This window comes from Equus przewalskii, chromosome 25 (assembly GCF_037783145.1).
Source record: "Equus przewalskii isolate Varuska chromosome 25, EquPr2, whole genome shotgun sequence".
Taxonomy (NCBI): Eukaryota; Metazoa; Chordata; class Mammalia; order Perissodactyla; family Equidae; genus Equus; species Equus przewalskii.
In genome coordinates this window covers 10,370,285-10,389,477 of record NC_091855.1, presented here as the reverse complement: position 1 = coordinate 10,389,477, position 19,193 = coordinate 10,370,285, and the positions used below count along the sequence as shown (strand labels likewise).

The 19,193-nt window shown below is 35.7% G+C and overlaps 1 protein-coding gene across 8 annotated transcripts in view; it reads right to left on the bottom strand.

Moving 5' to 3' along the window:
- SYNE2 (spectrin repeat containing nuclear envelope protein 2) overlaps nt 1–19,193 on the bottom strand; it is a 296,791-nt gene that overhangs the window by 194,303 nt on the left and 83,295 nt on the right. For all 8 annotated transcript variants that reach the window (XM_070592938.1, XM_070592939.1, XM_070592940.1 and 5 more), the window contains 11 exons: nt 18,545–18,645; nt 16,700–16,801; nt 14,324–14,461; nt 8,815–8,979; nt 8,076–8,188; nt 7,049–7,211; nt 5,338–5,416; nt 4,896–5,083; nt 3,383–3,547; nt 2,350–2,499; nt 981–1,154 (listed from right to left, as the gene is read on the bottom strand). In XM_070592938.1, the coding sequence (XP_070449039.1) occupies nt 981–1,154; nt 2,350–2,499; nt 3,383–3,547; nt 4,896–5,083; nt 5,338–5,416; nt 7,049–7,211; nt 8,076–8,188; nt 8,815–8,979; nt 14,324–14,461; nt 16,700–16,801; nt 18,545–18,645 (1,538 nt within the window). The remainder of the gene's footprint in view (nt 1–980; nt 1,155–2,349; nt 2,500–3,382; nt 3,548–4,895; nt 5,084–5,337; nt 5,417–7,048; nt 7,212–8,075; nt 8,189–8,814; nt 8,980–14,323; nt 14,462–16,699; nt 16,802–18,544; nt 18,646–19,193) is intronic.

Below are 19,193 nucleotides of genomic sequence, written 5' to 3'. Positions count from 1 at the left end.
ATCATCTTGATCCAACAGAGATCTACTTAATTCCTTCTTAACAGAAGTATATTCTAGCACGAATGTATTTTCACTGTTTATAAGAGGGATCATTGTTATTTGGAAATATTTTTTAAAGATTTCAATTCTCATTTCTCACTCATTTCTTTTGCCAAAATAAATTTCAGATACAGCAAATAAATAAATATAAAAATAAAATTAGAAAAGCATAAGCAGATAGCACAGGTAAGTTTATATAATATTTTCAAAGCAATAAAAAGTATCATCCTTATAAACAGTGAAGATGCAAAATGCTACATATACATCTTTCAGAAATGCAGATTTAGAAGAATTATACAAATGTTCCCTTATTTCAAGAACTTTCCATCTTGTTGTAATTTATGACAGGCTCTGGTAACTTTTATAGCTGAGCTGGAATTCAGTAAAAACCTCAACTGTAGCTTCTTTCCCAGGAGAACTGAGCAATATTAAGACGCAATCTTGCCTCATTGCTTTTCAATGAGTCACCTGCCTGAGAATAAAGGCAGAATGGAGATTTAACATCCCTCGCCCTCCGGCATCAAGTAAGGAAGGGAAAGTGGCTTGACCAGTGGGTGAGCTTTCAAAGCACAGACTGTGTAATCTCTTATATTCACATTGCACTGAGCCACGTGAGACTGAACTCACTCACTCATCTCCTCATTGCCCACTAATACAAGAGAATATTTCAACATTTTAATCTCCATTCTGTAGCTGGGAAAATTAATTCAAGAATTTAGACTCATAAGGACTTATTAGTGGTCTTCTAACCCATCCTGTGTCTTCAAGCAAAATCACAGCAAATGATCGGCAAGGGATGAGAATCCATTTTTAAAAGTCCCAACAAAGAAAATTCAAACAATAGGCTTATTACTACTTACTTTAAAACTTTTAATTTATCTTAATACCTAAGTCCACAACCATGAAAGCTTTTCATACTTTTAATACCTCTACATTCATACCTGCAAAGATTCTTCCATTGAGGTGTCCACATCATCTTGGTGTCTCAGAAGATCCAAAACAGATTTGGTCTCTGCCTCCCAGACCTCCACTTGTCCGATGAGTTTTTCAACCTCTTCAGCCACTTTCAGTTGTTCCGTGAATCCTTCATTCTCTTTTTCAGATTCTTCCTCAGCCTACAACATTCAAGATTATCACAAAGAAAATGAGAACATCTACATTATAAAATAATTTTCAATTTTAAAAAGTTAAACCTCTTTTTTTTCCTGAAGAGTGCTAATTCAACATGTTTTAATGATTTAAGACCTAGGCTTTGGACAATAATAATAAAACTTCATGAAAGTATATATCACTTTAAAAATTAAAAGGTTTGTTCACATACATTTTCTTAATTATAGTATTCCTATCAGACACTATTATCTCCATTTTACAGATAAGATTAAAGCTTAGAAAATTAGAGTATTAACTCTATAAACACATTTTAAAATTTGTATACAATTTAATTAAATACAGCTATTAGCAACAGTTGTTGTGAAACATCGTCAAGGAGACTCAGAGTCAAATTTCAACAACCTTAGCCCTTTTCTCATTGATAATCTCTCAATATTCTATAGGTTGACATGCTATAGCTTTACATGATAGATACATTCTTAAAGTCGTTTTTAATCATATCATATTTTAAAGGCATCAGGAGAATACAGAATTCTATATTCTTCTATTCTAAAAGCATACTGTACAAATTCAGATCTTTCAAGATATTCTCTGATCAGGTCTTCTTTTGGTGGAAAAACACTGGCACTCCATCGTGGCAACTGGCCATAGCCGGTTAAAAATTACTTTCTTAAGCAAAGCTGTGTAAGGTATTATTCTGAAGGAAGTACATTTCCAGAACCAAAGGTATTTTATCTTTCAGGTGTATGATGTTTACTTTTGGTCCTTTTCCATATTCTTATCTATAACCTAAAGGCATCTTCCAAATTACCCAACAAACCAAGCAAGAAAGATTACTTTTTCTCCCATTTTACAGAAAGGAAGCAAGATACAGGCCAGGGGTTAGCCTAAACCTAGATAATTTCTGCACAGTAGTCAAAAGTAACCTGAAGAAAATATCAACTCCACTTCCACAGCTCAGAAGTCATGACTGCCTCTGGGTGGAACTCCTCACCCAGTGAGGGGCACAGGACTTTAACACTAGAGACTACTTCACGAAGGGAGCCACCTAAGCAGTTTAATGGAAAATGATCATACTTTAAATGGTATCTCACAATCACACTTACCATTGTTTCAAGAATATAATTTTTTCAAAAGAAAAGCAGCAAAGTGAAATTATTTCTATATACAAATAAAATACATAAAGTATGACTATTTTACCTTCATATTCTGATTATGATTTTCCGGAAGTTCTATTGATATATCTGCTGAAAAATCAACTGTTGGTTTTTCTTCTTTAGGTAGCTGAATATTTCCAGAATTGTCAAGAATGGGCTGATCTTGTTTTTTTATAAGTGGCAGGTTCATTTCCTATAAAAAATTAATGTAACGAAATTTAATGCTCATTTTTTTATGCTAAGATATATTATTACCAACAATAAATGGACATAAGATATTCAATATATTTTTAGGATTTATCTATTAGTAACAATGTTAGAAAATATGAGCATTTCTCATTAAGACACTTCAATCTCAAATTGTTAAGCATAAAAAATAGAATACTTTAATAATTTAAGTTCAAAAATTATTTATTCAAGATATGCTTTAATAAGGCACCTTGCTAAATATAAAGATAAATAAAGCAGTTTATATTCTCAAGGAGTTTGAAATATAGTAGGCAAAAATGCTTGTTGTTCTTTAATGGTAAATGAATTTCAACTAGAAAAGTGTATATGTCCACACAAAAATTTGTCCATGAATGTTCATGGCAACACTATTCATAACAGCCAAAAAAGTGGAAAGAACCCAAATGTGCATCAACTGATCAGTGAAGAGATAAAATGTGGTATATCCATACAATAGACTATTATTTGCCAATAAAAAGGAACAAAGTACTTATACATGCTGCAACGTGGATGAACCTTGAAAACATTACGCTAAGTGAAAAAAGCCAGAAACAAAAGACCACATATTACATGATTCCATTTATGTGAAATATCCAGGACAGGCAAATCTATAGAGACACAAAGTAGATTAGTGGTTGCCTAGGGCTGGAGAGGTTAGGAGAAAAATGGGGAGTGACTGCTAATGGGTAGAGAGTTTCTGTATGAGGTGATGAAAATGTTCTAAATTGATTATGGTGGTGGCTGCACAACTCTGTGAATATACCAAAGACCACTCAGTTACACTTTAAATGAGTGAATTGCATTGTATGTGAATTATATCTCAATGAAACGTTATCAAAAAAACTTACAAGCTGAGTTTTTGTAATAAACTTTCTCCATCTTTTATTCAGCCTCCTTAGTTCTTTAGAAATAGATGATCCAACTTCATCATAGCTGACTTGAATTAAGAAATTTCCCACTTCATTTAAAGTAGTATGTTCCAGATTCCATTGGGATAGTGTCTCAAAGGGAACCTACACAACATATAAGCAACATAATATTTTAATGACATAATATTTATCTTTCTATTTTCTATAATAGATCTTTACCAAGGTTGATTCTAAGCAAAAGTAAGTGTGAGGTTTTTGCAGAGACTCTGACCCTCCCTTAGGGGACTCCCCCATCTCTATTGGTCCATCTCTTCATCCCTAATCACTAATTGGCAGGCACCAGCTGTCTGTCATCACTCCCGGTCCTGGCCCTCTAGGAAGCATCTGATCTTCTATCTTTCTACTACGTGGCTGATGAGCTTAGAGCAAAGGTTCTCAAACGTTTCCAGTTCTTGGCACCCTTAATGTCTCAGTAATTTTTAATGGATTCCTTAAGCCAGAAGAATTACCTAACAGTCTCATTTTTAAGTAGTCAGGTCCAAAAAACTTAGTAGTAATTTGCATGGTGTCCAACAGACAGATGTTGCTGTAACTCCCTCGAAATTTAAATTATCTTGAGAGTTCTCTTTGGCGGCTCAGGGCACCTCAGCACAGAGTTTGGGAATTGCAAGGCTTAACTTGTTGTTTTTCTCAGAGTTACGTGAATTTTAATAAAAGACCTTTAAAGACAGAGCTGTTGAAAGCCAAAGGTTTGAATTTCTAATCTCAATATAGGCAACAAGGAAAAGGAATGACTTCCTAACTCCTCACTCACACTTACCACAAATTTTACTTTCATATAAACAGCCTATTTTTTCCTGAGTAATTTTAGTTTCTATTTGGAAAATATTTAATCTGAGAGCCTACCTATATCCATTTGCAATAGAGGAAAACAAATGAAAGAAAGAAAAACTACCTCAGGGAATAATCATAAAATAGACTATTACACAAATAAATGAAAAAAAAAAAATAACATGGAAATTTCTTCCACACTTCTCCACATAAGTCTAAGGTATTTCATTTTTCCTTATCCAGAAACCCAAGAAGGTTTTAGAGCTGAAAAGTATTCACCCAAATGGAAAAATAAAACTTTTTAAAACATCAACTTATTTTAAATGTGTCTATAAGCTGTAGTCTTGTATTTCCTTTCCAAAGAACTTAGCAATATATCTTCCAAAAGCTATACTGTGTGTGAAAAGTACACCCCAGTAAAGCTCTGCATGCGTGTGTGTGTGTGTGTGTAAGTCAAACCTATAATGAGGAGAAAACTTCCTTTTGAAAATTATATTAGGAAGAAACTAAACTCTCTCCAAGACCTCAGAGAATTTTTCCAACAGTCAGGCTTATTCTTTTCTGGCCTCTCATTTTTGGATTGAAAATGAGGGTCTGCAAACAAAATGGAAAAAAAGAAAAAAACATGTACAGTTGAGCAGGTGCCTGAGCCTGCAAATACCTCTGTAACTTGTTCCTTCTTTGTCTCCACAAAACAAGCCTTTAGGGAGCGAAGCTTCTCCGCATAAGCAGCCCAGGACGCCAGGACTTCTTGTAGAGTAGACTTCACATCGTATATATTTTTTCTAGACATACAGACATTAGATTCCACCATCGCATATTCTTCACTAATATTCTGATATTCTCCAGCTATAATGTTAACAAAACAAGAAAGTAATCTTAGGAAAGTTTTTATTAATAAAATAATACTCACAAAAATATTTGCATATTAACAGTAGCAGAATAAATATACTCTGATATTAAATGTGATTGCAAGAATTTTCCAAAGAAAACACATAAGTAAAACCAATTTCTAAAACATTAAAGTATAAAGAAAATGAAACAGACAAAATGCTATTTTTAAGTGATATTCATGCCATCAAAAAGTAACTGTATAGCTTTACCCAAATTCTTATGAATTTCTCCACATTTCTGAAAAGAAGTTTCAAGTTGAGCTAGGAACTCTTTTTCTTCAATAAATTTCTGGAAGAAAAAGGAAAAAATGCATATTGATAGATTTTACTTTTAAAAATGTGCCAAGAAATCCAGATAGAGACATATAAACATTGAAGAAGCACTTAGGTGGCAAAATTTCTTTAAGGCTTTAATACTACAATTTGGGTAAGAAAAGAAGAGCAGGTCATGAAGAAAGATAAGCTCTAGGAGACATAAGTATGAGTATGAACACTGCATAGGTAAGAGACCTGACGAAGTTTATCCAAATGTGGTGATATGGTTCTGTAACGGTTTTCCTCTCACAGGAAAAGGCAAGTTAAGTATCACAGCAATTTCAAAATCTCCCACTTCACATATTTATTAATATTGCATAAGTTGTATCAGTTTCTCTTATTTCACATTTTATTAATATTGAATGATTTTTTATTAGATATATTAGAGTACGTTATAAATAGATGCCAGCTATCACACGAAAACATCTGAGAAACTACCATTAACCAAACTTTTACGCGCCCTCTGCAAGTAAATTCTGCTATGGAAAAAACACTGAGCTAATTAGAAATTCATATTTATCGTACACTTATTACGCACAAGAGTATGATTATTTAAATGGAAAAATGAAAAATCAAAGAAAGCAAATAAATAAAAATATTCAAAATCTAGTCTAGTTTACAATGATGCTTCCTTTTCAGAGATGTACAGTGTTTAAATCATATATTGTAAATAAATCTCTCTTCATCATTTCATGTACTGAAAATTACAATCTTGGATTTTTCTCTTTTTCCCTCATTCTAAAAGGAAGGAAACAGAAAGAAGGATAATAAGGTCTAATTGTAGAAACGACATTTTTATGATGCTTTAGTTTTAATTTAGAAGTGAACACATATTTAAACAAATTTGTAACATTATTTACTACAAATTACATAGATTTATATGTGATGTATAATATATAAATAGATTATTCATATCCTCCCCCCAAAAACCTCAAGAAAAAAGGTACCATTTTTTCCACTCTTAAAACTTAAGAAGCTAAGGGGCTGGCCCCATGGCCAAGCGGTTGAGTTCACACACTCCGCTTCAGCAGCCCAGGGTTTCACCGGTTCAGGTCCTGGGTGCAGACATGGCAGCGCTCATGAGGCCATGCTGAGGCGGCGTCTCACATGCCACAACTAGAAGAACCCACAGCTAAAAATATACAACTATGTACCAGGGGGCTTTGGGGAGAAAAAGGAAAACTAAAAAATATCTTTAAAAAAAAAAACTTAAGCTAAGATTAAAATGTTCTAAGAAAAATTTAATTTTTGAATTAAACTAGGAATCTGAGTGGGAAAAAGGATTAAACAAGATGTCCAGTAAGTGAAAGTAGGAATTGCCAATGGAAATAACATTGAAACTTTCTCTATGTAGTTAATTAGCTCGGTTAACTCAATCTCCCCCGGGCTGATAAACAATGCTGTTTTTTCTTTCTTACTTTTCCTAACGTCTGCTATTTGACTACCCGTAATTCTTTCCCCTAGGCAATATTTGAGCTAATGAAAGCTACCAAAAAAAATCCATCTCAATACCTAGAGGTAAAGGGAAATTGCGCCAATAAAAAATGCAAACCCAGCACCCAGACACGCAGAATAGTTGTGTAAGACACGACACAGAACAGCTTACGCGCCAGTCTTCCAGAAGAAATTCCACAGATTCTTTGCTCCCGTATTTGCTGTTCCAAACATCCAGTTTTGATTTCACTTCATCTAGCAAACCAAGAACTGAGCACTTATAGTAATGAAATTCTAGAAGTGGAATAAATTTTTTCCCGGAAATGTTGTTGATTCTGGAAAATAGCGCAGGTTTTAGAATCTTACTTAATAGTATTGGCCAAATGTGAGCTATCTGTTTGGCATTTTAAAAAAACATTGGGTCTTTAACTTTTCCTTTAAACACATGGAACTCAGATGTACTTTCAAATATTTTTTTTTTAAACAAAGCAAAACAAACATTTTGGGTAGATATAAAACAACTATTTCTAAGGTGAAAACATCTAACAGAACAGTTTTCTGAAGGAATTATTTCACTATTGAGAAATCCTACAATAAAATGCTGACCTCCAAAATATTTTACTTAATTTGAAAACTTCTGTATAACTTAATGCCACTATAATTTAAACGTTTATGTATTAAAACAGCTTTCATTGTTAGGCTAACACTCTTTTATTATCATTCTAATAAGTTGCTTATCATTAATGAAAAAAGAGAAGACATGGACAACCATCAATTAAATAATCTCTATATTTGTATTCTAGAGTTGATAAAGCGTCCTCATATACTTCCTCCCATTTCACTCAGCATCCTTGTGAGACATGAACAGGGTGATTACCATTATCCTAAATTTACAAATGAGGAAATATGCTCAGAAAAACAGAGGAACGTGGCCAAATCCAAGACACGGAGCTCAGTTTCTGACTCTAAGTCCAGAACTTACTCCACCACTGCATTCTACTATCCAATGAAAAAGGAAATACGTTAGCATGATATGTTACTATTACATAAAACATGAAGATATTATTACCAAGATTGAAAAGAGAATACTTGTCAGAAATTACTTAAAAATCTGTACTTTGCAGTGCACGGTCCCTATAGGCCCGTGTTAGTGCTCAAACACGAATGGTAGGAGCAATCGTGAAATGGCAGTTACACACCGTCTTTTCATTTCCTCCAGTTTGTTAGGCGGTACCAATGGTAAATGTTTTTCATCTCTATTTTCAAATGCCAGGAGAGTATTCGAATGACAGTCAGATTTATCCATCAGACTCTGAAAGGAAATTTAGCATGACATGAACTAGATTTACTGCCAAACATTGTAATTGAGGGTTTCTTAATCCCATTGGCTCTGTGCATACATTGTATCCTTTTTCAAAAAAATCATAAAGCCTCTTTAGTTTTTTTAAACTAAGATTTTGTGAATAAATATTTTTATCATAAATGTTTTAAACTTTTACAAAACTTAAACATTTTACAAAGAGGCAGATGGCAGTTTCTTTGGTAAAAGCATTATCAAAATCGTTTGTTTCCTAATGTATTTTCCATTTTTTTGTGGGCTCAAATGCTATAAATCTCACATATCAAATTCTTTCATGCCATTTTAGTGAGAACTCAATCTCCCACATTTTAAACCCATCTCCCCCCTCTTTTGTTAGACTTTACAGCTGCTTTAGAACTTACTGGACTCTCTTCTTATTGTTTCAACCTTAAACTAGCACAATGCTCACGAAGAATGTGAAGCTGTCTTCCGGATCCCAAAAATCCCTGGGAGAATCAGTCTAAACCAACTTCAAATACCCACTATATTTCCTTCCCTTCTTTCTAGGAAAAAGTCTTCCTCAAGAACAGCTCCCAACAAAGTGAAGATTTTTTCCATATTTCTTTTTCTTTGCCAACCTTGAATAAAGTAATTTTCTCTTGTATTAGAGCCATGGCTTCAGAATAATCCTGGAAGGCTGGCAAATCTTCATCTATAAGCTCCTCCACCTCATGGAGCCAAGCTTCGATTTGATGGAGGGGCAACGGCAGGTCATCATTCAGCTTCATTTTCCACACATTAATCTGAAAAAACGGAAGACATCCTTCAGTAGAACTCTTCTGGTTTATTGCTTCACACACAGCATGTTTAATTCTTTAAAGTTTCTCTGACCCATTAGTCAGGGAAATCTTTATCAATGGGTAAACTTCTTAGTTCTAAGTATCATTTAGCTACCTGCTGATCGAGAGGATAATTTGTTTAAAAGCTATAGGAGAAGCAGGCACAAAGGTAAAAACAAATGTTTTGATAAATCTGTAATCAGCTATGAGCGGAAAATTAGAAATATTTAAAGCACCCCTCCGAGCAGAGGTACACTATCGTACTGAATGACCACCGTTTGAAATGCTGTGTGCCCTTGTGTTCTCTGACATTACAATTACACCTCTCACACAGATTTATAGATTATTTTCCTCACTAGCCCCAGTTGTATATTCATATTAGGTATCTCTACCATATCTCCTGAATATCTGTCCTAGACCAAAGCCCCCCACAATCCAGGCAACTTCCTCCTTCCTCAGCCTTCCCACCACTCCCTACGCGCACACACGAGTCTCACACATGCCGACTACTTATTTCCCCAAACACTGACTGCACTCCCAGGTCTTTGCTCTTGCTGTCCCTTCTTCTTGGATTATCCCCCTGCTAAGCACCATTAAAACTCACTCACTCACACATTCATTCATTCAATCATTCATTCATTGAGCAAACATTTACAAATAACCTATTGTGCTAAGAGTTGGGCATAAAGAAATAGAAGGCTTCCGGAGTGGAGAGGGGACACGTGGTGGTCACACACCACAGAGTACCAGAGTACCATGCAGCAGTTAGACACAAATTAGATGTACATACACGGCAACATGGAGGCACCTTAAATATATGTGCTCAAAAATGAAAGTAAGAAAGAGAGTAACATATAACATCAATTTAACAAATTAAAAACGCATGGATACATAAGTACAATACGTATTTTGTAAGAACACAAAAAACAAAAATGTCCACGTTAAGCACATCACAATGGCGGCCAAAAGAGAAAGAGGAATGGAAGGAGGGTATGGGTAATAAAGGAGATAAATACACAATTAAACAAGTGAGTAAAAATAAGAGCAGGGTCTTGCCCAGACCCATGTGCCATGAAGGGAATAGTAAGTTTAACAAAACCCTCTACATCTGAGGGTCAACCAGATAAATAAAAGCCACAAGTCTTGCCTAAACGACCTAGTGGTGGAAGCAGACAAGTACACGGTTACAGCAAAGTGTGGTCAGCAGAACAGAGTCAGGCAGAGGGGCCGGAGAAGGACCCCAGAAAAACACCAAACTCCACATTGATGACCGCAATTCTTCAGCACAATAAAAACCCAGCTCCAAGTCCTCCTTTCCTGACAACTCCATTAGGAATGTGGCATTTTATTTGAACTCACATGGCTCTTTTATGTTCCAACGACACTCCTATGGAGATCAAGCACAAATCAAAATCTGGTTTTGTTTCTGTTTTTGTTTTTTAAAGATTTTATTTTTTTTCCTTTTTCTCCCCAAAGCCCCCCAGTACGTAGTTGTGTATTGTTAGTTGTGTACATTGTGGTGATATGATAGATGTTACTTTGTGAAAGGACTCTCACCATCTAGTTAACATATCATCACTTAACATAATATTTATCTTTTTTTTGTGAGAAAATTTAAGTTCTACTGTCTTACCAAATTTCAATGATATAGTATCATAAACTATAGTCACCATGTTTTACATTAGAGCCTCAGACCTTACTCATCTTATAGCTGAAAGTTTGTACCCTTTTACCAACCTCTCCCTATTTCCGACACCCTCCAGCCCCAGCCACCACTTCAGTACTCTGTCTCTACGAATTTGGCTTTTTTTTTTAGATTCTACATATAAGTGATACCATGCAGTATTTTGTTTTGCTTTAATTGCCTTGCAAGTTTATTTTCTGAAAAGTCATGGCAAAAGACAACTCTACAGTCTTAAATCATTAATTATATACCGTTAAGCCCCCAGTTGGAAAAGAATGGAAAAAATATTTTCATTATTATGAATTTTTTTGTAAAGATTGGCACCTGAGCTAACAGCTGTTGCTAATCTTCTGTTTATTTATTTATTTATTTTCTTCTTCTCCCCAAAGCTCCCCAGTACATAGTTGTATATTCTAGTTGGGAGTGCCTCTGGTTGTGCTATGTGGGACGCCACCTCAGCATGGCTTGGGTGTCATGTCCGCACCCAGGTTATGAACCGGTGAAACCCTGGGCTACCAAGGCAGAGTGTGCAAACTTAGCCACTTGGCCACGGGGCTGCACCTATGAATTTTTAATATAAACAAGTTACTTGTGCTTTTATTATATCTGAATTACTTGTGCATCTGCCAAAAAACAAAAAATAAATCAGAAAATTGATAAATGACTAATAAAAGAGGCTAAGAATGATAGCTTTTTCCACAGCTGAAAGAAAGCTATGGACATTTTAAATGAAACCAAAAGTATGCTTTCTGACTCAGGCTGTACTCTGTGTAGCAGACAGCAGAAGAAAGACATGATGTTTACCTTTCATTCCTCTCCTTTCTCTCTTAACATAGAAAACTGGTTCCACACTTTCTTTCTTAGTGTTGGAAATTACTTTTGGATTTGACTGAAAATTCATATAAGATCTTGTCAGGTCAAAATAACATAATGTTGTTATTTTCTATAGTAGGCTTAAAACAAAACCATTTACTACTGGGGGCCAGCGCCATGGCCGAGTGGTTAAGTTCTCATGCTCCGCCAGGGTTCCGCCGGTTTGGATCCTGGGTGCAGACATGGCACGGCTCATCAGGCCACGCTGAAGCAGTGTCCCACATGCCACAACTAGAAGGACCCACAACTAGAATATACAACTATGTAATTGGGGGATTTGGGGACAAAAAGCAGAAAAAGAGAAAAAGAAAAAAGAACATTGGCAACAGTTGTTAGCTCAGGTGCCAATCTTTAAAAAAAAAAAAAACATTTACTACAATGCTGTGAGATATCTGTGTTCTCAAACAACTGAACCAGAAACGGTCTAGATGGTATGGACTTTTATATACCTGATAACTTTAAAATTAATGTCTCCTTTTGTCACACCAAGAACATGAGGTTCCCTCTACCTAAGGAGTGGATTTTCAAGCTACTATCAATTTGCAGCACTTAATCTTGCAAAATAGTTGTTTTTATGGTTTTTCTCATTATTTTGGGTAATTTTTCCAAGTCACGTTCAGCAAAATTAGGCCAGGTCACTGTGGCCTGGAAAAGCCTGAACTATACAGACACAATCTTCTTCCTCTCCTTCCATTTTGTCCAGGATTTGTAACAGAGATCTCCCGCCTTTCCCGGGGGCCAGTTTCAAAGCTGTGATGAGAACAGAGCTGAGAAGGCAGTGAGCACGGCGAGCGGATGGAAGGCATCTGCAGTGCACTAGTTCTCCCAAACTGGGTTCTCTCAAAGGGTGGCTCTTTCAAGCCACTACACCACCATTTAACACACTTCTTAAATGGTGTGAAAAATGTATTGTGAAAACAGACTGTCGCTCCTGACAGCCAACAGACTTGAGCAGAGATCTGCAAACTTTTCCAACACCAGAGAGTATTTTTGACTGGCAGATCATGCAACCTTTGTTGCGACTCTGTAAATTCACTTAAAATCATTTAACTATGCACTTAAAATGAATGAATTTTATGATATGTAAATTATACCTCAATAAAGATGCTAAAAAAATGAAGGCAAAATAGACATTTAGAGATCAAAGAAAACTAACAGAATTTATCACCCACAGACCTGCATTATAAAATAGGTTAAAGGAAGTTTTTCAGGCTGAAGGGAAATCAGTTCAGAGGGAAACTCAAATCTCAAGGAAGGAAAGAAGAATCTTGGAAATGGTAAATACTTAGATAAATATAAAAAGCCAATTTTTTCTCTTAATTTCTTTAAAATATACGACTGTTTTAGGCAAAACTTATAACATGGTCTTGAGGATTCTAAAACATATTTCTGTTATATAAATATTTATATATAAAGCAACTATAGCATAAAAAATGAGAGCTAAACTAATCAATTTGACTGCAAGATTTCTACATGTTATAAGAAGTTGTATAATAACTAAGTTGTATAGCTCTAAGTAGGCTGTAAAAGTTTTAGAATGTGTATTGTAATCCCATTAAAAATATGATAAAGAGGTTGAGCCAAAAAGTCAACGGATAAATTAAAATGGGATTCTAAAACAATTAACATAATCTAAAACAAGGCAGGAAAAGAAAGAAGAGAGATAAAAAAGACTGAATATACAGGGGAAAAAAGCATGAAATGGTATACTTAAAGTGAACCATATCAATAATTACATTAAATATTAACTGACTAAGCACTGCAATTACAGGGCAGAGATTGTCAGAGTGGATAAGAAAGCAAGATCCAACTGTATGCTGTCTATAAGAGACGCACTTCAAATATAAAGACTCAAATAGGTTAAAAGTAAAGGAAGGAAAAAGATGTACCATATAAACAGTCAGCATAAGAAGACTGGAGTGACTGCATTGATATCAGATTAAGCAGATATCAAGAAAAAACAATACCAGAGATAAATAAGAATATTTCCTAATAGTAAAAGCGTCAGTTCATCAGGAAGACACAACAATCATAAAGGTACACACCTAATAACAAAGTTTTAAAATGCATGAAGAAAAATTTAACAGAATTATATAGAAAGGATTCTACAGATTTTAATAGCTTTCTCTCAGCAATTGACAGAACAACTGGACTAAACGTCAGTCAAGATATAGATAATCTGAACATTATCAACCACCTCATCTTAACTGATATTTATCGAATACTATATCCACTAAGTCTAGAATACATGTTCTTTTCAAGTGTAAATGGTATGTACACCAATAGACACCATATCCTGGGCCATAGCACAAGTTTCAATAAATTTAAAATGACTGAAATCACATGGATGTATTCAGACACACATAAACACATTCATCCTTACACAGTTTCTCTGGGTTTGTCTCTACCCCCTTCCATCTATTGATACTGATACATGACACTGGGCCATGGTAGAGAGGAGGCTGCTGTCAATCAGAATACAGATAATCTACTGTGGCAAACCAAGAATTGATGGCAAATATGAAAACTTTGGATAAGGCTACAATTTCTCTAAGCAGAATGTTATACATTCCTGTTTAGATATCAACCACTACCCAAATGAGACCATGGAGAAAATACAAGAACACTCTCCCCAACTTTCTGATGAAGCATCTACTCCATCTTTTACAGAATTTCTCGTCGAAGGCTAAAGTTCTCATCCAACAAAGCTGCCCCATGAAAATGTTCTTCTAATCAGTACAACACAGTAACCTGGTGGTTGAGGCCATCCCAGGCTTCTTTCATCTGTAACTGATCTTCATTCAGCTCATCCGGATTCCTTTTTACGGACAGGATGTCCAAAAAGGGTTTTTTTTCTTCATTGAATGACTCCAGAAAGGACAGCAAGCTCTACAATTAGAAGAGTATTTAAAGACTGAAATGTTTAAATTAGTTTATAAAATGTAATCTGCTGTTTTAACGTCTATAGCTGTAGGTTCTATTTAAATTTTAAATAAATATAAAATTCCCTGAATTCAGGATTTCTTTCTTCAGTGCACCCTGACAATTTGGGTGCCGTCACAGTGACATATATCCAGCTCGTATCTTGTACTGTTCAATTTCTACTAAAACGAAGCGGCAAGGTCACGCAGCTCTAGAGAACAAATCATGATGCCACATGGAAAATGTGAGTTTGTCTGTCCTCCCCAAATATGTGTTCACAACAAAATAAGAATGCGAAAGTGAGAATTATAGGACAGGAGTCATCATGTATAAATGGTTTTTGAAGCGTCTATGATTAACTGAGCTTGAGCCAATTCTCCCCAAGTCACTTTATACAGACTTTAGAAAATACTTTGTATCTGCCCTCAAAAATTTAATAAATAAAGGGGCTGGCTCCATGGCCTAAAGGTTCAGTTCGGCACGCTCTGCTTTTGCAGCCTGGGTTCAGTTCCTGGGCACAGACCTACACCACTTGTTGGCAGCCAGGTTGTGGTGGGTGTCCCACATACAAAGTAGAGGAAGATTAGCACACACGTTAGCTCAGGGCAAATCTTCCTCAAGCAAAAAGAGGAAGATTGGCAACAGATGTTTGCTTAGGGCAAATCTTCCTCAGCAAAAAAATTAAATAAATAAAGCTTTTCTTGGTTCACACTAGTGTGAAATATTTGTGTTTAAGAGTCATCAATTCCATAAATATTATTTAAAACACTATCCATAACTATTAGCAGTATTGTTAATTAAATTTTGTGAACAAACTGAGGGATCATTAATTTATTTTAATTCTTTCTGATAATTAATAACTTCATAAAGCCTTTTATTTAAGAACTCTGAATCTGTGGTACTTTACTAAATCTAAGACATATGAGAGCAAGGTACTTCCAGTAGACACTGAGCATCTTGTCAGTGAAAAGAAATCTCAGGCCAGAGCTAAGAAGGAAGAAGCACAAGGAGCCTATGCAGTTCAGATGGAAGGAAGATGAGAATGTCTGATCCCTTCCTTGCCTGATGGCTCCAAACCAAAAAGGATGGTGTGGACAGCAAGTCACACATCCGCTGAATGTTAGTGTTGGAAAGGCTGGATTCATCCACCTCTCACTTAACAGAGGAATGGAGGCCTAGAGGTGCTAATTGCCGTGTAGGCACATGACAGCATCTCCACTTCACTCAGGACAGAGAACTCGTGGGAGCACAAAGCTGCACAGACAGTGGGCTCTACAAAAAGGACTGTGGCGCCTTCACTTTGGCTCCTGTTAGTCTCTTCCAAGATGGTACAGGGAATAAATGCTTGCCCTAGAGAAGCATCAGGATGTAAAGAGAGCTAGGCTGCTATTCAAATTCCACCTCTTCTCAGTAACTACACAACCTTAGATAAATCACTTAGTCCCTCGAAGTCTTGTTGTCTTCATCTGTAAAACTGGAGTATCAATACCATACTCAGCAAGACACGGTAACATGTAAAATGCTTGTCAGCAAGGTGCCTGGTAGACAGCAAGTGTTCAATATGTGGCAACAATAACAGTTGTCACTATTCCCCAAAGGACCCCTTGGTTGAGGCCCTGTACTATAATTCTGGGATGGTTCCATTTCTGATTTCTTGACCTTTCTTTCATTCAATATTCATTCTGAAAAGTATGTTCTGCTCTAGACCAGGTGTTGAAAAACTTTAGCCTTAAGAGGCAAGATAGTAAATATCTTCGGCTTTGTGGGCCACATGGTCTCTGTCGCAACTATTCAGCTCTGGAGTTGTAATGTGAAAGCGGCCACAACAATCCTTTAATGGGCATGGCTCTATTCCAGTAACACTGGACTTACAAAAACTGGTGGTGGGGCCCGCAGAGCACAGTTTGCCAATCCCCGCTCTAAAACCTTCCCACTCTAAGGACCAGCAGAATCAGCACCACCGGGAGTTTGGTGGAAATGCAGAATCTCAGGCCCTACCCCAGAACGACTGAGTCAGAATCTGCATTTTAACAAGCTTCCCCAGGTTGATTACAATTTGAGCAGCACTGTCCTAGAACTCAGCTGCTGAAACTTGGAGTTAATTTAGTATTTAAACAGGTAACTCTGAAAGATTTTTTTCTAAAAACATCCTATTCTTCCCTAAGCGTAAACTACTAATAAATTGCTGTTTAAAGTCATACTTACTTCATACTTTTTAAAGAAGGTCTCCTTTTCTGAATCCTTTAGCGTTTTCTGTAGTTTTTTCTCTTGCAGAGTTAACCAGACCATAGCATCTTTCATCTTTCCCTGTAAATCACACATACATATATTTAAATTCTATCCTAAATAGACTTGGTGACTTTTTTAACAATAATTAACAACTTCAAACATCAGTGAAATAATGCACCCATTACACACTGATGACTCCTTGGGCCAAGAAGAAATTTTGCTTGTTAACATAACACCTTAAATTTTAAAATGGATTGAAACTAGCATCTGAACATAATGTGCTAAAGAAACAGGGCAAGCAGGCCCTTATTTTTTTGGCTTATCCATTTCCATTATTCAATTTTAGACAACATTATTCTAAATTACTTATATATAGTAGGCTTTTCAGAATATTGCTTTCCAATACATCTAAATATGGGTTAATTCAAGAGATGTTCACACCCACCAAATACACTGACATCAAAAATATCTTGAACTTTTTAAGGACCCTAAAAAATAACACCCCCAAAAGTTTCAGTTATGTTACCATATGCAAGTGAAGAATAATTATTTTTTCCTTTTTCTATTATTATTTTTAGATTCTTGCTTAGGTGGCAAGCTTGCCCACATTTGGAAGGAAATTTTACTGCAGGAGGATAAAGCAAAAGAAGTTACATCTTATCTCCATTCTCCTTTAACCTTCATTTACTTTTTTTCTTTCTATTAAGTAAGAGTGTTTTCTGTATATTTTTGCATCCAATTTCACAGACAGTTGAATTTTTAATTTTATTTTTTAATACAAAAATTAATTAGAGAAGAGTAGCTCCTCAGCAGGTCAGAAATAAGTGAACTGAACTGTAAGCGTGAGTCTCAGCTTGAGCTTCTATTCCAGAGTCAGCAACAGCCTAGCTCGGGGCCTCACACAGAATAGTTGGAAAAACATAGGCCTAAATTTGTCAAACAAAATGCGGTAATATGACTGCATGTAAACAAGTCCGAGAAAGTAGATTAAATAAAATTTAAAATAATATTCAAAAACACTTTACTAAATTCACAGCACTCATTTATCTTCATAGAAGCAGAATAAGTGTTTATTTTCAGCTTAGCGATTTCCAAGAAATTTCCACACACAATATTTTGTGTAACCGACTGCAAGTCAAAGGAAAAAATTGAATAATCAAATGGCAATCTGACGGTAACTCAAGAGTGTCTCAAAGAAGGATGAAGAGTAGAACGCAATGCTTGCATCTCTAGGAATTATATGACTCCATTTATCGGAAGCTAAAGAGCAGGTAAAATGGAAATATGCTAAAACTAGCTCGTGGTAATGGTTGCACAACTATGTAAATATATCAAAAACCACTGAGTTGCAAATTTTAAATGGTTGAATTTTATGGTATGTGAACTGTGTCTGAACAAAGCTGTTAAAAATTACAATAGACAAAAATTTGATATCTCTAGAATTTTTAAAAGCCTGCTAAACTTAATTTATTCTATATGGTGCCTATCTAAACGTTGTTTTAGATAATTCAGCAAAATTTAATAAATTACCACTTTTTACTTAAAAAAAGAGAATAGGCAAAACTGGTCTACAGAAAGAAATTAGAATACTGGTTGTCTAGGGTGGGGAGTACAGACAGGATAGAGACACAATAAAACATTCTGGGTAATAAAAATGTTTTATATCATGATTGGAGTACGGTTTACATGAGTGTATGCATTTGTTAAAGCTCATAGAATTGTACATTAACTTCTGCATGCAAATTATACCTCAATTTTAAAAATTAAAGCATTAGTGGGGTACAACAAAAATGAGCTTGATTTGTACTGATAAAGACATACCTGAGCTTTATCTCCAGTCCCAGGTGCCTTCTTTGAATACTGCAGAAACTGTGCCACATAGGTCATGATTGACTTTTCATCAGGATTCACAACATCCACATCTGCAAGATACGCCCCATTATCAATTAGCTGTAGATGTGATGTACTGTGATTCATACTCGAGAACAGGCTAAGCCACATGACAGCCTTGAAATGAACAAAAGCAGCCGACCAGCCATGCAATCTCTGGTCACATGCCCTTGCCCCAAGACTGTAGAGTGGTTAAGAGCTTAGATCTGGAGTCAGACAGCGCTGGGTTGACTCCCAGCAGTGGTACATGCACAGCCTCAGTTTCCTACAAATAAAAGGTCACTACGCATGTTGCATGTATGAGGGCATAAGTAGTCAGGGAGGGTGGAAAGGAGAAAACAAAGCCTTGCTCTTTCCAGAGACACAGTGCAGAAACTCCTCCAGGAGTGTAGGAACATAGAGCAAGTGAAATCCATTCCTGACACACTGGTCTCAGCATTTTGTGCAGTAAAACATTTCCAAAAGCATCTATTGTATGGAAGACTTTTTCAAGACATCCACAAGATTTTATTTGTTCATACACAGAACAAATATATTTACTGAGAGCCTTATATGGGGCAAATTTTGTGTTGTATTAACA